Below are 20,587 nucleotides of genomic sequence, written 5' to 3' on the forward strand. Positions count from 1 at the left end.
AGCGATCATACACTGTTTAACAGGCGCTACCGACGTTAAGGCTAATCTGAAGATGGTGCTGGCTAAAGCTAAAACTGGCGAGTGTAGAGAGTATAGGGATATTGTTATCCACGTCAGCACCACGTCTCTGGCCCCCTCCCAGTTAGAGGGAGTGATGAGCTCTACAGCAGAGTCTCACAACTCAATCACTGGTTGAAAACTGTTTTCTGCCCCTCCCAAAGTATATAATTTGTAGATAATTGGCCCTCTTTCTGGGAATCACCCATAAACAGGACCAAGCCTGGCCTGTTGAGGAGTGACGGACTCCATCCTAGCTGGAGGGGTGCTTTCATCTTATCTACCAACATAGACAGGGATCTAACTCCCCTATCTCCACAATGAGATAGGGTGCAGGCCAGGCAGCAGGCTGTTAGTTAGTCTGCCACTAGCACAGTCACTGTAGTCAGCTCAGCAATCCCCATTGAGATTGTGTCTGTGTCTCGACCTAGGTTGGGCAAAACAAAACATGGCGGTGTTCGCCTTAGCAATCTCACTGGAATAAAGAGCTCCTCCATTCCTGCCATTATTGAAAGAGATTGTGATACCTCACACCTCGAAATAGGGCTACTTAATGTTAGATCCCTCACTTCCAAGGCAGTTATAGTCAATTAACTAATCACTGATCATAATCTTGATGTGATTGGTCTGACTGAAACATGGCTTAAGCCTGATGAATTTACTGTGTTAAACGAGGCCTCACCTCCTGGTTACACTAGTGACCATATCCCCCGCGCATCCCGCAAAGGTGGAGGTGTTGCTAACATTTATGATTGCAAATTTCAATAAACAAAAAAAACCTGTTTGTCTTTTGAGCTTCTAGTCATGAAATCTATGCAGCCTACTCAATCACTTTTTTAGCTACTGTTTACAAGCCTCCTGGGCCATATACAGCGTTCCTCACTGAGTTCCCTGAATTCCAATCAGACCTTGTAGTCACCACATTTTTGGTGACTTTAATATTCACATGGAAAAGTCCACAGACCCACTCCAAAGGCTTTCGGAGCCATCATTGACTCAGTGTGTTTTGTCCAACATGTCTCTGGACCTACTCACTGCCACTGTCATAATCTGGACCTAGTTTTGTCCTGTGGAATAAATGTTGTGGATCTTAATGTTTTTCCTCATAATCCTGGACGATCGGACCACCATTTTATTATGTTTGCAATCGCAACCAATAATCTGCTCAGATCCCAACCAAGGATCATCAAAAGTCGTGCTATAAATTCTCGGACAACCCAAAGACTCCTAGATGCCCTTCCAGACTCCCTCCGTCTACCCAAGGACGTCAGAGTACAAAAATCAGTTAACCACCTAACTGAGGAACTCAATTTAACCTTGCGCAATACCCTAGATGCATTCACACCCCTAAAAACAAAAAACATTTGTCATAAGAAACTAGCTCCCTGGTATACAGAAAATACCCGAGCTCTGAAGCAAGTTCCAGAAAATTAGAACGGAAATGGCACTACACCAAACTGGAAGTCCACTGACTAGCTTGGAAAGACAGTACCTTGCAGTATCAAAGAACACTCACTGCTGCTCGATCATTCTATTTTTCCAACTTAAATGAGTATTATAAGAACAATCCAATATTTATTTTTAATACTGTCACAAAGCTAACTAAAAAGCATCATTCCCCAAGAGAGGAATGGCTTTCACTTCAGCAGTGATAAATTCATGAACTTCTTTGAGGAAAAGATCATGATAATAAATCAAATCAAATCAAATTTTATTTGTCACATACACATGGTTAGCAGATGTTAATGCGAGTGTAGCGAAATGCAAATTCTGGACTCCTCTTTAAATCTGAGTATTCCTCCAAAGCTCAGTTATCCTGAGTCTGCACAACTCTGCCAGGACCTAGGATCAAGGGAGACACTTAAGTGTTTTAGTACTATATCTCTTGACACAATGATGAAAATAATCATGGCCTCTAAACCTTCAAGCTGGATACTGGACCCTATTCCAACTAAACTACTGAAAGAGCTGCTTCCTGTGCTTGGCCCTCCTATGTTGAACATAGTAAACGGCTCTCTATCCACCGGATGTGTACCAAACGCACTAAAAGTGGCAGCAATAGTCTCTCTTGAAAAAGCCAAACCATGACCCAGTCTCAAGTGCGCTGAGACTGCACTTGTGAAGGTGGTTTTAATGGCATCAGACCGAGGCTCTGCATCTGTCCTCGTGCTCCTAGACCTTAGTGCTGCTTTTGATACCGTCGATCACCACATTCTTTTGGAGAGATTGGAAACCCAAATTGGTCTACATGGATAAGTTCTGGCCTGGTTTAGATCTCACCTGTCGGAAAGATATCAGTTTGTCTCTGTGGATGTGTAACGGATGTGAAACGGCTAGCTTAGTTAGCAGTGCGCGCTAAATAGCGTTTCAATCGGTGACGTCACTTGCTCTGAGACCTTGAAGTAGTAGTTCCCCTTGCTCTGCAAGGGCCGTGGCTTTTGTGGAGCGATGGGTAACGATGCTTCGTGGGTGGCTGTTGTTGATGTGTGCAGAGGGTCCCTGGTTCGTGCCCGGGTATGGGCGAGGGGACGGTCTAAAGTGTTACTGTTACATTGATGCTGTTGACCCGGATCACTGGTTGCTGCGGAAAAAGGAGGAGGTCAAAAGGGGGGTGAGTGTAACGGATGTGAAATGGCTAGCTTAGTTAGCGGTGCACGCTAAATAGCGTTTCAATCGGTGACGTCACTTGCTCTGAGACCTTGAAGTAGTAGTTCCCCTTGCTCTGCAAGGGCCGTGGCTTTTGTGGAGCGATGGGTAATGATGCTTCGTGGGTGGCTGTTGTTGATGTGTGCAGAGGGTCCTTGGTTCGTGCCCGGGTATGGGCGAGGGGACGGTCTAAAGTTATACTGTTACATTGATGCTGTTGACCCGGATCACTGGTTGCTGCGGAAAAAGGAGGAGGTCAAAAGAGGGGTGAGTGTAACGGATGTGAAATGGCTAGCTTAGTTAGCGGTGCGCGCTAAATAGCGTTTCAATCGGTGACGTCACTTGCTCTGAGACCTTGAAGTAGTAGTTCCCCTTGCTCTGCAAGGGCCGCGGCTTTTGTGGAGCGATGGGTAACGATGCTTCGTGGGTGACTGTTGTTGATGTGTGCAGAGGGTCCCTGGTTCGCGCCCGGTATGGGCGAGGGGACGGTCTAAAGTTATACTGTTACAGATGGTTTGTCCACTGACAAATCAACTGTAAAATGCAGTGTTCCTTAAGGTTTTGTTTTAGGTCCACTATTGTTTTCACTATATATTTTACCTCTTGGGGATGTCATTTAGAAACATAATGTTAACATTCAATGCTATGCGGATGACACACAGCTGTACATTTTGATGAAACACGGTGAAGCCCCAAAATTGCCCTCGCTGGAAGCCTGTGTTTCAGACATAAGGAAGTGGATGGCTGCAAATGTTCTACTTTTAAACTCGGAAAAAACAGAGATTCTTGTTCTAGGTCCCAAGAAACAAAGAGATCTTCTGTTGAATCTGACAATGAATCTTGATGAATGTACAGTCGCCTCAAATATAACTGTGAAGCCTCTTGGCATTACTCTGGACCTTGATCTCTTTTTTGATAAAGATATCAAGACTCTTTCAAGGACAGCTTTTTTCCATCAATGTAACATTGCAAAAACACAGAAACTTTTTGTCCAAAAATGATGCAGAAAAATGTATCCATGCTTTTGTCACTTCTAGGTTAGACTACTGTAATGCTCTACTTTCCGGCTACCCGGATAAAGCACAAAATAAACTTCAGTTAGTGCTAAACATGGCTGCTAGAATCTTGACTAGAACCAAAAGATTTGATCATATTACTCCAGTGCTAGCCTCTCTACACTGGCTTCCTGTCAATATTTTTGCATTCCGTGCGCCACCGTTCCAGCTGAACGTGGGAGGGGTCGTTCCCAAAAGGGAACCCTACCCCGTCAACAGGTTTTAAGGCAAGGGCTGATTTCAAGGTTTTACTGCTAAACTACAAAGCATTACATGGGCTTGCTCCTACCTATCTTTCCGATTCGGTCCTAACGTCCATACCTATAAGTACGCTACGGTCACAAGACGCAGGCAGGCCTCCTTACTGTCCCTAGAATTTCTAAGCAAACAGCTGGAGGCAGGGCTTTCTCCTATAGAGCTCCATTTTCATGGAATGGTCTACCTACCCATGTGAGAGACGCAGACTTGGTCTCAACCTTTAAATCTTTATTGAAGACTCATCTCTCCAGTAGGTCCTATAACTGAGTGTAGTCTGGCCCAGGAGTGTGAAGGTGATCGGAAAGGCAATGGAGCAACGAACCTCCCTAACTGTCTCTGCCTGGCCGGTTCCCCTCTCTCCACTCGGATTCTCTGCCTCTAACCCTATTACTGGGGCTGAGTCACTGACTTACTGGTGCTCTTCCATGCTGTCCCTAGGAGGGGTGCGTCACTTGAGTGGGTTGAGCCACCCCTTGGGTTGTGCCGTGGCGGAGATCTTTGTGGGCTATACTTGGCCTTGTCTCAGGACGGTAAGTTGGTGGTTGAAGATATCCCTCTAGTGGTGTGGGGGCTGTGCTTTGGCAAAGTGGGTGGGGTTATATCCTGCCTGTTTGGCCCTGTCCGGGGGTATCGGTTTTAGGCTGGGTTTCTGTACAGCACTTTGAGATGATGTAAGAAGGGATTTATAAATAAATTTGATATGAAATTTTAAATCAGTCAATTGAAATAATTTCATTAGGCCCTAATCGGTGGATTTCACATGACTGGGAATACAGATATGCATCTGTTGATCTCAGATACCTTAAAAAAAGGTAGGGGTGTGGATCAGAAAACCAGTCAGTATCTGGTGTGACCACCATTTTCCTCATGCAACGCGACACATCTCCTTCGCATAGAGTTGATCAGGCTGTTGATTGTGGCCTGTGATATTTTGTCCCACTGCTCTTCAATGGCTGTGCGAAGATGCTGGATATTGGCAGGAACTGGGACACGCTGTTGTTCATGTCGATCCAGAGCATCCCAAACATGCTCAATGGGGGACATGTCTGGTGAGTATGCAGGAAGAACTGGGACATTTTCAGCTTCTAAGAATTGTGTACAGACCCTTGCTACATGGGATGGATGAATTGCACACCAATGGGCCTCAGGATCTTTTCACAGTATCTCTGTGCGTTCAAATTGCCATTGATAAAATGCAAACACAAAAAAGTCAGAAGACTTGTTTCCATTGTGGTGCTTTATAACTGGTCACGATGGCAACACCCACCCGTAACACGCGCTCCAGCAGGTGTATCTCACTGATCATCCCTAAAGCCAACACCTCATTTGGCCGCCTTTCGTTCCAGTTCTCTGCTGCCTGTGACTGGAACGAATTGCAAAAAATCGCTGAAGTTGGAGACTTTTATCTCCCTCACCAACTTCAAACATCTGCTATCTGAGCAGCTAACCGATCGCTGCAGCTGTACATAGTCTATCGGTAAATAGCCCACCCAATTTACCTACCTCATCCCCATACTGTTTATATTTATTTACTTTTCTGCTCTTTTGCACACCAGTATCTCTACCTGTACATGACCATCTGATAATTTATCACTCCAGTGTTAATCTGCAAAATTGTAATTATTCGCCTACCTCCTCATGCCTTTTGCACACAATGTATATAGACTCTCTTTTTTTTCTACTGTGTTATTGACTTGTTAATTGTTTACTCCATGTGTAACTCTGTGTTGTCTGTTCACACTGCTATGCTTTATCTTGGCCAGGTCGCAGTTGTAAATGAGTACTTGTTCTCAACTTAGCCTACCTGGTTAAGTAAAGGTGAAATAAATTAAAATAAATAAAAAGTGCTTTATAAGGAATAGAGTGTAGTTTGGGACTTTAAATATCCTTTCAGGTTGCTTTTCTCCACGCATTTTGCAGGACTCATACCAGCCAACAATACTGAAGAAAACAGCTTTCCAATCCGAAGACCTTCGTTTATATGTGTATTTTTGACACCTGTGCCAACCTATTGCAAGAGAAAATGAGACAAATACGAATCACTAAGCTAACAGTTCTGTGGGTCTTTAACGGCTTTGGAAAGTCAATAGAATGTGAATACAAGATGATAACTGTTTTGAATTAGCATAATCATGCTACATTAATTCAGAAATATTTCCATAGAATTTCATTCAGTATTGAAGGTCATTCAGTATACTTTTGAGTCAGCGTTGCTCACAGATTCCCATTCAGCACTACAAGCATCAACTACAAGTCTGGAAAGAAAGAAATACATGACAAATATCTTATGCTGTTTGAGACGGTTGCGTTGCACAGTGGCATGACAAGTGTGGAAAAGAACAAATTGAATGCCAGTGAGTAAGATGCATTTGTATGTAAAATTGGCGAGACTGTTCAGAGAGCGAGCCAGGCAGACAGCCATGCATGTAATCATCTAGCAAATCCGCTTGTGTCTCACGCACTGCACTGCACAATGATGCGTAGGGCCAGGCCGCTGCTATTGTCTCTGAGCACTGGTCCACATGAATAACCCTGCATGTGTCCACATTAGCACGGGTCACCTCCCATAAGTATCATCTCTGAAGAAACAGCAGCCGAAGCATATTCGGCAAATAACTTTCACTTCCGCAAAAGCTCACCACCTCTTTCTCCCTACTAGGTCTCTCAATCATTCTCTCCATCTAAAAAAAAAACAATCTCCCTCTCTCTACCTTCTTGGCACACTTTCCATCATTCCACTGGCACCCCCTGTTCTCCATCACTACTCACCACCCCTTTCTCTCAATACTGTTTCCGCACTTTGCCTCTCCTCCATCTTCTTCCATCTCTATTTGTCTCCCTCTGTGTGTTTCTCTCTCTCTCTCCCTCTCCCCATCTCCCCCAGTCGTTTTCCCGTATATATCTCACTGAAAATATCAGAAACCTCAACAGCAGGGGTGTTGGGGCTCCCCTCTCCACCACCACACAGCGCCACCTCTAAATTGCTGGTCCTCCACCCACACAACCTCAGTGGTTAATGAGCCGGTTGAGTAAGACAGCAGCTCCGTTCCACATTGATCATGAGGAGCCCCCCGCCTCTTACTCTCAGGGAAGCTATTTGTCAAGGTGATAATTTATTTTGTAACACCATTTATGGTGAGCCAACCAGGCAGGAAGGGATGCGCTGAAAGTGTTTTTTTGTCTTAATTTGGTTCAGGTCCTAACAGACTCAATTTCAGGTCTTAAATCGGGGTCACAACATCTGGTACTATGAACACACATAGAGCAATAACTCACTGAGGTTCCACCGGTGAAGAAAACCTTTAAACTTTTTAAGGGGGCCGATTTTACAGTAAGGTTGCCACATTTTCACCACAGGTTCCTTGCTATTCCCTCCTACGCCTGTACAAAGGACTGGCAGCTTTTGTTCCCTGATCTCCTGCTAAGTTAAGATCCTTAGCAGCTACACTGGGAGTGAGTGAAAGCCACACTATTGTTTTGATCATGTTGACACAGAACATCCAATTAAGAGGCTACGGTCTGTGGCAGCTTCCCAAATGGCACCCTATCCCCTACATAGTGGACTACTTTTGTCAAAAGTCCACAGGGAATAGGCTGCCATTTAGGACTTCATCTGTGTCAGTGGGAAGGCCAATACCTGATAGGAGAAGACAGGAGTGCGGGCCGCCAGAGGAGAAGCGACTTCTTCGCGGCATTTCCTCCACTGGTCCCATGCACTCCTCAAGATGTTCCACATCTCCCCTCTCTAATTGGCAGGTGGCCTCAGATGCAAGATGATTTAATGGCCTGCGTGTGATTTTTTCTGCCTCAGTCAGCCATTAGCAGGGACATCTGTTGCATGTTGGCTTGGGTACGCCGCTGCGAGTGAAAGCTTAGAGCAACTCTTTCTAATGGAGATGGAAGCAGGTAGCTAACGGTGCTGCAACTCCGACGGTTGCAATCATGGTACTTCTTCTTCGAGGTACAAAAATATGAAATAACACATATGGAATCATGTAGTAACCAGAAAAGTGTTATACAAATCAAAACATATTATATATTTGAGAATCTTCAAAGTAGCCACCCTTTGCCTTGATGACAGCTTTGCACACTCTTGGCATTCTCTTAACCAGCTTCATGAGGTAGTCACCTGGAATGCATTTCAATTAACAGGTGTGCCTTCTTAATGCGTTTGAGCCAATCAGTTGTGTTGTGACAAGGTTGGGGTGGTATACTGAAAATAGCCCTAATTTCTAGAACTTTCAAGTTTCTTCAAGAGCAGTTGCAAAAACCATCAAGCGCCATGATGAAACTGGCTCTCATGAGGACCGGCATAGGAAAGGAAGACACAGAGTTACCTCTGCCTTGTTAAAAGTTAATTTGTGGAATTTCTTTCCTTCTTAATGCATTTGAACCAGTTGTGTTGTGACAAGGTAAAGGTAGTATACTGAAAATAGCCATATTTGGTAAAATACCAACTCCATATTATGGAAAGAACAGCTTAAATAAGCAAAGAGAAACGACAGTCCATCATTACTTTAAGACATGAAGGTCAGTCAATTCGGAAAATTCCAAGAACTTTGAAAGTTCCTTCAAGTGCAGTCACAAAAACCATCAAGCGCTATGATGAAACTGTCTCTCATGAGGACCGACACAGGAAAGGCAGACCCAGAGTTACCTCTGCTGCAGAGGATAAATTAATCTGCACCTCAGATTGCAGCCGAAATAAATACTTCACAGAGTTCAAGTAACAGACACATTTCAACATCAACTGTTCAGAGGAGACTGTGTGAATCAGGCCTTCATGGTCAAATTGCTGTAAAGAAACCACTACTAAAGGACACCAATAAGAAGGAGATACTTGCTTGGGCCTAGAAACACGAACAATGGACATTAGAATGGTGAAAATCTGTCCTTTGTTCTGACGAGTCAAAATGTTTGATTTTTGGTTCCAACTGCTGTGTCTTTGTGAGACGCAGTGATGTAAAGTACTTAAATAAAATGTACCCACTACACATGAATCTAAGTAGGAATTAAATTAAACTATATACATATGGACGAGCAATGTCAGAGCGGAGTGGACTAAGGTACAGTAGAATAGTATAGAATACAGTATATACATATGAGATGAGTTACACAGTATATGTATATGAGATGAGTAATGCAAGATATGTAAACATTATTAAGTGAATGAGATACTGTAGATTAGTATAGAAAACAGTATGTACATATGAGATGAGTAATGCCAGTTTTGTAAACATTAAGTGACTAAGATACCGTAGAATAGTATAGAATACAGTATATACTATACATATGAGCTGAGTACTGCAAGATATGTAAACATTATTAAAGTGACTTATCTTCCATTCCTTAAAGTGGCACATTTTTTCTAGTCTATGCCTATAGGTAGCAGCCTCTAATGTGCTAGTGATGGCTGTTTAACAGTAAGATGGTCTTAAGATAGAAGCTGTTTTTCAGTCTCTTAGTCCCAGCTTTGATGCACCTGTACAGGCCTCGCCTTCTTGATGATAGCGGGGTGAACAGGCAGTGGCTCGGGTGGTTGATGTCCTTGACTATCTTATTGGCCTTCCTGTGACATAGGGTGCTGTAGGTGTCCTGGAGGGCAGGTAGTATGCTCCCAGTATTGCGTTGGGCAGAGCGCACCACCTTCTACAGAGCCTTGCGGTTGCGTGCTATGCAAGTTTGTGAGGGTTTTAGGTGACAAGCCAAATTTCTTTAGCCTCCTCAGGTTGAAGAGGCTCTGTTGTGCCTTCTTCGCTACACTGTCTGTGTGGGTGGTCCATTTCAGTTTGTCAGTGATGTGTATGCCAAGGAACTTGAAGCTTTCCACCTTCTCCACTGCGGTCCCATCGTTGTAGATAGGGGGGTGCACCCTCTAATGTTCCTGAAGTCCACAATCATCTCTTTGTTCGGTTGACGTTGAGTGAGAGGTTGTTTTCCAGGCACCACATTCCCAGAGCCCTCACCTCCTCCCTACAGGCTGTCTCATCATCGTTGGTAATCAAGCCTACTACTGTTGTGTGGTCTGCAAACTTGATGATTGAGTTGGAGGCGTGCTTAGCCACGCAGTCATGGGTGAACAGGAAGTACAGGAGGGGGCTGTGCATGCACCCTTATGGGGCCCCAGTGTTGGGGATCAGCGGAGTGGACACGCTTCCTACCTTCACCAACTGGGGTCAGTCCGTCAGGAAGTCCAGGACCCAGTTGCACAGGGTGGGGTTCAGACCCAGGGCTTCAAGCTTAATTATGAGCTTGGAGGGTACTATGGTGTTGAATGCTGAGCTATAGTCAATAAACAACATTCTTACATAGGTATTCTTCTTGTCTAGATGGGATAGGGCAGTATGCAGGGTGATGACGATTGCATCGTCTGTGGATCTATTGGGGTGGTAAGTAAATTGAAGTGGGTCTAGGGTGGCAGGTAAGGTAGATGTGATAGGAGCCTTAACTAGTCTCTCAAAGCACTTCATGATGACAGAGGCGAGTGCTATGGGTGATAGTCATTAAGTTCAGTTACCTTTATCTTCTTGGGTACAGGAACAATGGTGGCCATCTTGAAGCATGTGGGGACAGCAGACTGGGAAACACACCAGCCAGCTGGTCTGTGCATGCTCTGAGGATTGTGGCTAGGGAGGCTGTCTGGGCCGGCAGCCTTGAGAGGGTTAAGACGTTTAAATGTTTTACTCATGTCCGCCACAGAGAAGGAGAGCCCACAGTCCTTGGTAGCGGGCCGCGTTGGTGGCACTGTGTTATCCTCAAAGCGTGCAAAGAATATATTTTGCCTGTCCGGAAGCAAGACGTTGGTCTCGGTGACGTGGCTGGTTTTCCTTTTGTTGTCTGTGATTATCTGTAGTCCCTGCCACATACGTCTTGTGTCTGAGCTGTTTAGCTTGTTTGATTGCCTTGCAGAGTGAGTAACTACACTGTTTGCATTCTTCCATGTTCCCAGTCACCTTGCCATGGTTAAATGCTGTGGTTCGCGCTTTCAGTTTCGTGCAAATGCTACCGTCTATCTACGGTTTCTGATTAGGGATGTATGAATATTTTGAAGAGAAATACACAACGCAGAGGACGAGAAGTCAATAGAGTATTAACGGTCAGTAGGGAATGATCAATGGAAATAGTGGTCTTTACAAAACAATATCACATTAGCAAGGAAGCTATGGATGCTACTACAGTAGTGATTAAAGATTCTGCCGACATGCTGCTCATACGCTTTTGACAATGAATGGAGCTGCACAGGTCACAGCTGCTCATTGGAACAAATGGTCAGCTGTGTTGGAGGCTCCTAACATCATCATACCATGTAATCCAGCTACTCTGATGCTTCCTCCAGATACCACATTACTTCAACATGACTGTTTTGAGTTGGTTTTGGATCAGCTCTCTGATGGGTTTACTAAGAGTCATCTGTTGGAAAACCCTGAGTTTATCCTATACACAGACGGTTCAAGCATTGCGGAGGGGGGTGTGAGGAAGACACGCTGGACAGTTACTACAATACTACAATAGTAGGGGAAGCAGACAGACAAGTAAAAGAGGCATGGGGAATAACTCCCGAGGGGGGACATGACGTAGTACCAGGACAGTGGGTGAAAAATAATGTAACAGACACATTAAGGCCAAAGTGGGAAGGTCCTTATCAAGTTTTGCTCATAATGAGGTCAGCAGTGAAAGTCCAGTGAAAATCACGATGGATACATGTCACTCATTGCAAGGTTGTCCATTTTGATGGCAAAGCGGAGCCTGGAGAATAAAGAACTGATGGTTAGCAATAGGGGGTCAATCTCAGGTGAAGAAGCATGGTAAGATGATCAGAACCTGATAAACTTCTATGTTGTACACAGCAGGGATATCTAGGTGAAATGTCCAACGTTTTCCTGAAAATCACAACAAAAATCTATGTGAAATATTCATTTCTCTTGAAACCAGGACATGTTACTTTCACTTTTTTTATTCCTTCGTTACAGGTTATGAGAATCTACCATCTGAAGCAGAAGCTTCTTGACCCAAGGACTGTACTTGAAATTATATAAGATCACCAGTGAAGTGTCATTAGAGAAGTCCTTATCAACGGAAGAAGAATTCCTTACTACTGGCAGACTGTCAGAACATAGTTTGAAATAGTTATCTATGTGGGACTGATACCAGTGTGGAAGAGCTGGTCACTTTCAAATGACTTGGTGAATGATTAACTTGCCAAGAGGACGATTGAATATTGTTGTCTTGTAGACAATTCTTTTTTTTGTGAGTTTCCTCCTAATACAGGATGTGGTAGAAATCATAATTACACCTGTTAATACTTATTTTCTATAACTTTGTTTGAAATCTATTTCTTATTGCAACAGCAATTAAAATATGCCCTTTGTGTTTTATAGAAATGCAAGGTGTTTCATGTGAATCATTTTATGCTTACTGCTAATGTTTTTTATATTTTATATTTTTTCATGCTTTTTATTGTTTTCTAAAAATACATTTTAAGTATATTTATTTTTTAAATGGTCTAGAGGGGAGTGTAAGAATATTTTGAAGATAAGAACACAACGCAGAGGACAAGAAGTCAATAGTGTACTAACGTCTCACGTTCTGATCTTTATTTCCTTTGTTTTGTCTTTATTTAGTATGTTCAGGGCGTGAGTTGGGGTGGGCAGTCTATGTTTGTTTTTCTATGTTTGGTTTCTGTTTCGGCCTAGTATGGTTCTCAATCAGAGGCAGGTGTCGTTAGTTGTCCCTGATTGAGAATCATACTTAGGTAGCCTGGGTTTCATGGTTGGTTTGGGGGTGTTTGTTTCCGTGTGAGTGTTTGTTGCCACACGGTACTGTTTCGTTTTTCGTTCATGTTCACGTTTATTGTTTTGTATTTCATAGTGTGGCGAGGAGGAGGAATACCGTTACATAACGGTCAATAGGGAATGATCAATGGAAATAGTGTTTTTTCTGTAATAAGGGATTAATGATCAATGGGTCAGAGACATGGGAGGAATTTCATTCCGGGACTCAATAGCTACATGGCAAGTTCTCATTGGTCCAAATTGTTTATACATTGAACCTGAAATCGGATACTTCTTATTTGGCCATTGGCCCAGTTTTATTGCAAGGGAAATGAATTGGTCAACCACAGGCTAGGGCTGGGTTTTAAAGTACATCCTGTCCCTTTGTTCTGTGGAAAGAATCACAGGAGAGAATCACTTAGGACAGGGGAGAATGAACATCTGACTCTCAGCATAATAGCTCCTCTTTGAATAAAACAATTTTTCTCCCCCTGATTTGCTTTGGGGTCTGTGTTATTGAAGAGTAACATCAACTGCTAACAGGGTAGATTTTAATAGTCACAGTGGGTACTACATCTACTATACACTTCCTTATAAACTCAGTCACCGTATCCGTGTATGCATCTAGATTATTTTCGCAAGCTACCCGGAACAGGTCCCAGTCCACGTGATCAAAACAATCCTGAAGTGTGGATTCCGATTGGTCAGACCAGCGTTGAATACTTTGAAGCACGAGTACCTTCTGTTTGAGTTTCTGCCTATAGTATGGGAGGAGCTAGATGGAGTCATGGTCAGATTTTCTGAAAGGAGGGTGGAGGAGGGCCTTGTAAGTATTCAGGAAGTTTGGACATTAGATGATGAGTCCAAATTTGAGATTTATGGTTCCACCCGCCTTGTCTTTGTGAGACACAGAGTGGATGAACGGATTATCTCTGCATTATCTCTTCCCACCGTGAAGCATGGAGGAGGATGTGTGATTGCGTGGGGGTGCTTTGCTGGTGACACTGTCAGTGATTTATTTAGAATTCATGGCACACTTCGCCAGCATGGCAACCATAGCATTCTGCAGCAATACGCCATCCCATCTGGTTTACACTTAGTGGGATTATCATTTGTTTTTCAACAGGACAATGACCCAAAACACACCTGATGAGGGCTATTTGACCAAGGAGAGTGATAGAGTGCTGCACTAGATGACCTGGCCTCCACAATCACCCAATCTCAACCCAATTGCGATAGTTTGGGATGAGCTGGTTGAGAGAATGCCAAGAATGTGCAAAGCAGTCTTCAAGGTAAAGGGTGGCTACTTTGAAGAATCTCAAATATAAGATATACTTTGATTTGTTTAACACTTTTTTGGTTACTACATGATTCCATATGTGTTATTTCATAGTTCTGATGTCTTCACTATTATTCTTCAATGTAGATCATAGTTTCATATTCATCCTCCCTCCTCTCCCCTGTAACTATTCCCCAGGTCTTCGCTGTAAATGAGAATGTATTTTCAGTCAGCTTACCTGGTCAAATAAGAGGTAAATGTGAATTTTTCATCCGAATAAAACCCATAGCAAGCTGTTTTCATGGCCTTAGCACAAACAGCTTGGTTTTCATGTGATCCCATTTTTCACAGCTGGATTTTTTTCTGTAGCCATCTGGGCTGAATGCTTCACTCAAGGGTACAACCAACAACGAGGCCTCATCACCCAGAGTTCAGCCCTGAAAGCCCCTAGTCCCTTGCCCTCTGCCCTGGCCTCGGCTCCTCCCTGTTCCCCCTGAGGTAGTATCTAATTCTGACGTGGGTAAGTGAGGCCTGCAGCAGGATGTGGACAGCGGTTGAATCCCAAATAGCACCTTATTCCCTATATAGTGCACAACTTTTGACCAGGGTCCATAGTGCTTTGTTTACAAGTAGTGTACTATATAAGGAATAGGGTGCCATTTGAGATGAACCAATGATGCTGAAGTGGCCTAAAGCCTACGGCCTATAAGGCTTGATCGCTTATCAGTATTCCTGCCATAGCCTCTGTGGATTTGTCTGCTACCTGCAAACTGGGTCAATTTTTGCATTATTTTACAGATTCTTATCTCAATGTGGAGGAGGGGATTTTTTTTTTTTTACAAACACACACATCGCCCCACACAGATACACGTATTATCATTAGAATATATTAAAATGAAAATATATTCATATAAGTGTTATATTAAGGTGCTGATGTGCCAAGACTTGATGAATGATTATCCCGTACAATGCCTAGGCGTACTCCTCACGCTGTGCAAGTCATAGAACACACACCAAATGAATAATTAACAATGATAGATAATCCTAATACAGAATGTGACACGCACAAACCTGCAAAACCCTCACAACACTTTGAACATGTGCTGGTACTGCTAATGATTCTCTTTAAATATGCCTCCTCTATTGAGATTCAAACTGGCATACATAATTGCTATCACAACCAGGGCTAGTAGGAATTTGACTAGGTGTTCGTTTGCACTGTTGGTTCGGTACACCAGAGGTGATTGAGATACCTTGAGTATCTCAAGCCTCACATGCCCAGAACTCAAGCCTCACATACCCAGACTGAGTTATATTAAATATTTCAGAATTATCATTCAGATGCATTCAAACAACTCTATTGTATATATGTAATTATCTTTGATATTATCTTTCCATTATACGTCCCAAATGGCACCCTATTCCCTATATATAGTGTACATTTCACCAGAGCCCTGTAGTGCACTAGGTAATGCACTAGGTAATAGGGTGCAATTTGGGACTCAACCTGGGTTTTGGAGGTGAATGAGGAAACAAGAGCAGATGGGGGGGGGTAATGAGATGCACACAACAACAAAAAAGAAATTGATGGGGACAGGCTGGCCATGAGAGAGTAGAAAAATAAGGGAAAGAGGGAGGTAAATAACCAAGTATGAGCTAGAGAGAGGAGATACAGGAGATAGGCCAGTGTCTGAGGTGAATATAAATGGACAAAATGAAAAGGTGGAAAACAGATAGAAAGAGAAAAATAGAGAGAGAGAGACAGAGACAAGGACAGAGTGGGAGGGAGAGAGAGAGTGGGAGGGAGAGAGAGAGAGAGAGAGAGAGAGAGAGAGAGAGAGAGAGAGAGAGAGAGAGAGAGAAAGTGAGGGGTGAGGGGAGAAGATAAAAGAATGTGAGAAAGATGGATAACTAATGAGAGGACAAAGGCACCAGATACCCCATCGATCTCTGCTGCAGAGGTATTGAGTTAGAGGTCTGGAGATGTTTACCTACAGTATAGTTACCTACTGTAGTAGGATTGTTATGACCAAGGAGAGATAGAAGAAGAATAGGAAGAGAGGGGCAGGTTTCTGGGCTGGTGTGTGTGTGTGTGTGTGTGTGTGTGTGTGTGTGTGTGTGTGTGTGTGTGTGTGTGTGTGTGTGTGTGTGTGTGTGTGTGTGTGTGTGTGTGTGTGTGTGTGTGTGTGTGTGTGTGTGTGTGTGTGTGTGTGTGTGTGTGTGCGTGTGTGTTTTGTTTCAAGGTTTCAAGTTTGGGGAAGCAAATTTTCACCATAGAAATGCACCACAAAGAATTCCATGCATCCTCACATTTGCGGTCTTATGTCAGATAGCCTTACTATTCCTATTTGTGATGATTAGATTGGGTAGTCAGAATTTAGGCTAATAATATAACTCAATCACTGTTTGCAAAAAAAATGCAGCGCGTAGTGGCGTAGAGTAGGATAGACTATAGGCTATATCAGATAGCCTTTTGTTTCTTTGCAGGGGCAAAATGTGGCCTTTAATAAACACATTACATGTAATTCTACTACACTTCATATTACTGGAGACTTTAGCAGAATCTTTTTTTAATATGACAAAAATGGCAGGGTAGCCTACTCTGCTGACACTGACAAACAGATCAATAAAAACAACGTTTTGTTCAACCATTTAATAGGCCTAACAAAAAGAGAGACGCAAATACAATATGATGTACATCTAACCTGGAGGAGTAAATTATTGTTAAAAAAACAAACTTTCAAGTGTCCCTGACCCAATAATAAAGACAGTGAATACACACACTCACCTGGAATTAGTGCTGAGCGATTAACGGAAAAGTCGGTTATTTTTTATTTTTTAAACAACCATTTGACAAGATTTTTTTTTCTGTGATCTCGATGTGCAGGCCAATATTCTACATATTTTAGCACTGAAAACATGGTAATTAACTACAATGACCATAATCCAACCCACTTACCTTAGTCCAGTCTGACTTTGAATTAAATAATGAAGCAATCAAATAAAACAAATATTTTATTAAAATAATGTGAATAAATGATAGTTAAATAAGTGATATGCAGTAATGAGCAGTCACTACCATCATGGGACTTCTATTCATTGTATGAATTGTTACAGCATTCAACCAACATAAATCATAGTGCATTTAATGTCTAAAAAAATTGGGAAACCGACATTTTTTTCATAATCTAACCGAAAACGAACCCACCTCAAAAAGCACTAATCGCTCAGCACTACCGGGGAAATGGCTGATACTCTCCACTGGTGCCAATAAGATAGGCAGGTGTTCGCTCAATTAAGTTGAGCATTTTGATAACTAAAGACAGATTAGAGTCTTTCCACTGTCTTCAATTTACAGTAATAGTCATTTACTTTCCCAACTATGTTATTCTGCGATTGTATTTAGAAATATCGCAAAATGCTTGGCTGGGTCTCTCTGCTTTTCATTGACAGTTTCAACTCAAGTATCATCTATTTGGTCATTGCAGAGCCCGCTGCCCAAATTGCGGGCCCTTTCGACTGTAGGCTGTGATTTAAAACAACCCACAGCGTTTTTTCTTCAAAAATGAATGATCCTCTGTGACCAAATCATGCTTTCTGGTGTAGTAGCCTATTTTGAATGATTTGATTTATTTATGTATAGACATTAGGATAATTAGGCTACAGAATTTTGGCAACTTAATTCAATTTGAAATAGCTTTCCCTAGCCTTACGGATGCACCACCTATGGGGGGGGGACAAAGAAAGCAGACAACATCAGAATGGATTGCAGTCAGATGGAGAGGATTGAGTGTTTGTGAGAGAGGGAAGGGGGTCATAGATGACAGATATGAGTCATTGTGGAGTAAGAGATGGACAGTGACAACTGAGTTGTCCACATTAATTAAATATTCATATAGAACACCAGGTACCTGCTTACATGGTGGAAAGGAACATTAAGGCAACACAATTGCCTGGTATTTGCTATAGTGTGTGTGTGCATGTGCGTGTGTGTGCGTGCGTGTGTGCGCGTGTATATTGGAAATTCTGCACATTTTCGGGATGGGGGAATACAGCATTCATCACACACTTAACAATGATTTATACATACATTCACCTGTATTCTCTAAAATAGTAACATTTAGTTAGGGGATGATCAATTCCTCATACTGACACCTGTCTTCGGTTTAGGTCCATAGCAACAAAGAAAACAAAGATAATAGTGTACTGTATTATACTTGTAGCCTACTTACTGTAAATTTGAGCTGTTCCAATAGACGGCATGTCGGTCGTTGGCTCGCGTCAGGTGCAAGTTTGTAAAGGCGAGCGCTATAAAACAGAGAGAAACCGTTGCGAGAGCCATAATCCCACTGTTCCTCGTTCTTTTTAGGCTACCTTCTTCGCTCTCAGTTTCCGCCGTCCCAAACAGTGGGTCTCTCACAACATCCCGGCGGTCAAAAACAACGCAGTTGAATAGTTTCCAGCAACCTTTGGGAAGGACAAATATGCGTACTTGGCTTGGTTTACGTGTTTTTCAACTCTAATTCCATTGCGCGAAGAATCCCTTTTGGGCATTCTCCCCAAACCTATTTGTACTTACTTTGCCTGCTGCGCACGTTGAAGTCACCGTGCTTTGAGTAGGCTATTACTTTTATGTTGCCTATTCCTCTCCACTGACCGAAAACAGCAGTGTAATAAGAATAAGTGATAAGGCAAATTAGGCTGCCACAACTGACAACTGTAGTCCCATATTGAGCCGAGAAGATGCTGCAATTCTCCTCAACATATCTCAATACTATCTTTTCGTCTTGGTTGGTCAAGCACAGCTGGCATTGAAGTTTCTCAAAATGTGTTCAAATTATCCTTCTGTTGGTATTGTGTTCCCGATTCGTTTTGACGATCATCTACTTTGTCATTTTAAATGAGCCTCAGCTCAGACTGTCAGTTGAGACTTTGAGGTGTCTACCTTGCCTTGCTACCCAGACTCCTTGCTCCAGCCAAACGCCACGCCCACGGACGTTAGTTTAATCTCCGCAATGAAAGTATATACGTAAAGTATGCAGCGAACGACAGAGCAGCGGAAGAATTTAGTGGCTAGTTTCTATCCGCCGCCTCTTCCAAACCACCCACGCACTGCGCGCCAGTTTCCTACAATCCCGCCCTCTGATGGACAAGATGCGCTCACTCTGCCCAACCCCGCCACCACTGTGTGTGTGTGTGAAGAATAGGAAGAGAGGGGCAGTTTTCTGGGCTGGTGTGTGTGTGTGTGTGTGTGTGTGTGTGTGTGTGTGTGTGTGTGTGTGTGTGTGTGTGTGTGATGCGGGCGTGTGTTTAATTTCCAATATTCAGAGAGATTTTAATTAACCTGTTTAATTTCGATGGTGGGTTTAAACACCATTAATTTCACTGTTTTAGGCATTACTGTGTTTGATTAACTATGCAAATTCTATAGGCCTATTATAACGGTTATTATCATATCTTGGGTGTAATTTTCATAAGTGGTTTTGGTGATGTGAGTGGGGATTTAAGTCTCCCTAATGTGAGTTTCTATAATCTGTCATTGGGAATACTAAATGCGTTGCATCTTGTGATTAGTTCTCAGTAAAGTTCAAATTCATTGGAGAAAATGCTATATATATTCTTCCTAAACCACAGTAGGTCTACAGCCCTACTCTCTCCTCCTCGCACGCCTTCTCTCATGCACACACACTCTCACACACACTCTAACACACACACACACACACACACACACACACACACACACACACACACACACACACACACACACACACACACACACACACACACACACACACACACACACACACACACACACACTGTCTATTTTGATCTCGATTCCCTTCACTCACTCTCTCCCTCTCTGTTGTTTTTGTCAGTGATGACCCCTCTTTTGAATGCCTTCCAGGCATGTTGCCGTGGTGACAGGGAAAGGGGGATGAAAGAGAAAGAGAGAGTAGCCTACCAACACTTTCCCCCCAACTCTCCCTTTCCTCTGCCTGTTCTTACTATGCCAGATCACTTGCTACTAGCATTTGTCATCCCTTTGTCACCTCTCACTCAAGAGGAATGCATTGCGTCTACATGGCATATCCCAGCCATCTCTTTACAAACCCTCTCTTTTTTATAACCTACAACTCACACGGAAAATACTGTCAACGAAGATCAGAAAATATTGAGATTGACATGTTTAATATTCACATATTCCTATTTGAGTAACATGAACCATGTAGTAGGCCTTAAGCATGTGTATGGGAATGGTTGGCCTATGTATGAGTGTTAGACTGTGAGTGTCTCAATATGGGCTTTGTACAAACATTGTATGTGAGAGGGAAGCATGGTTTAGTGGATTGCTTCATGTCATCAATAATCAAATGTGTTTTAATTTGATGTTTTGGGACGTGTTGCGGATGTGCATGTTGTTCTTTTGCCGTTGCTGGGCACTGCATGGTAAACATGTGTAGCCTTACACTATAGAGAAGTTACCTTGTTTACTCTACATGCACAGTGATTCATCCATGATT

The 20,587-nt window shown here is 42.9% G+C and overlaps 1 protein-coding gene across 1 annotated transcript in view; it reads right to left on the reverse strand.

Moving 5' to 3' along the window:
- The window catches only part of LOC109908542 (ephrin-A3), an 85,489-nt gene extending 66,251 nt beyond the window's left edge, over window positions 1-19,238 (reverse strand). Inside the window, exon 1 of the mRNA XM_020507195.2 lies at window positions 18,299-19,238. Within this exon, the coding sequence (XP_020362784.1) occupies window positions 18,299-18,408 (110 nt within the window). The 5' untranslated portion in view covers window positions 18,409-19,238. The remainder of the gene's footprint in view (window positions 1-18,298) is intronic.
- Window positions 19,239-20,587: the final 1,349 nt, after the last annotated feature.

This window comes from Oncorhynchus kisutch, linkage group LG17, assembly GCF_002021735.2.
Source record: "Oncorhynchus kisutch isolate 150728-3 linkage group LG17, Okis_V2, whole genome shotgun sequence".
Taxonomy (NCBI): domain Eukaryota; kingdom Metazoa; phylum Chordata; class Actinopteri; order Salmoniformes; family Salmonidae; genus Oncorhynchus; species Oncorhynchus kisutch.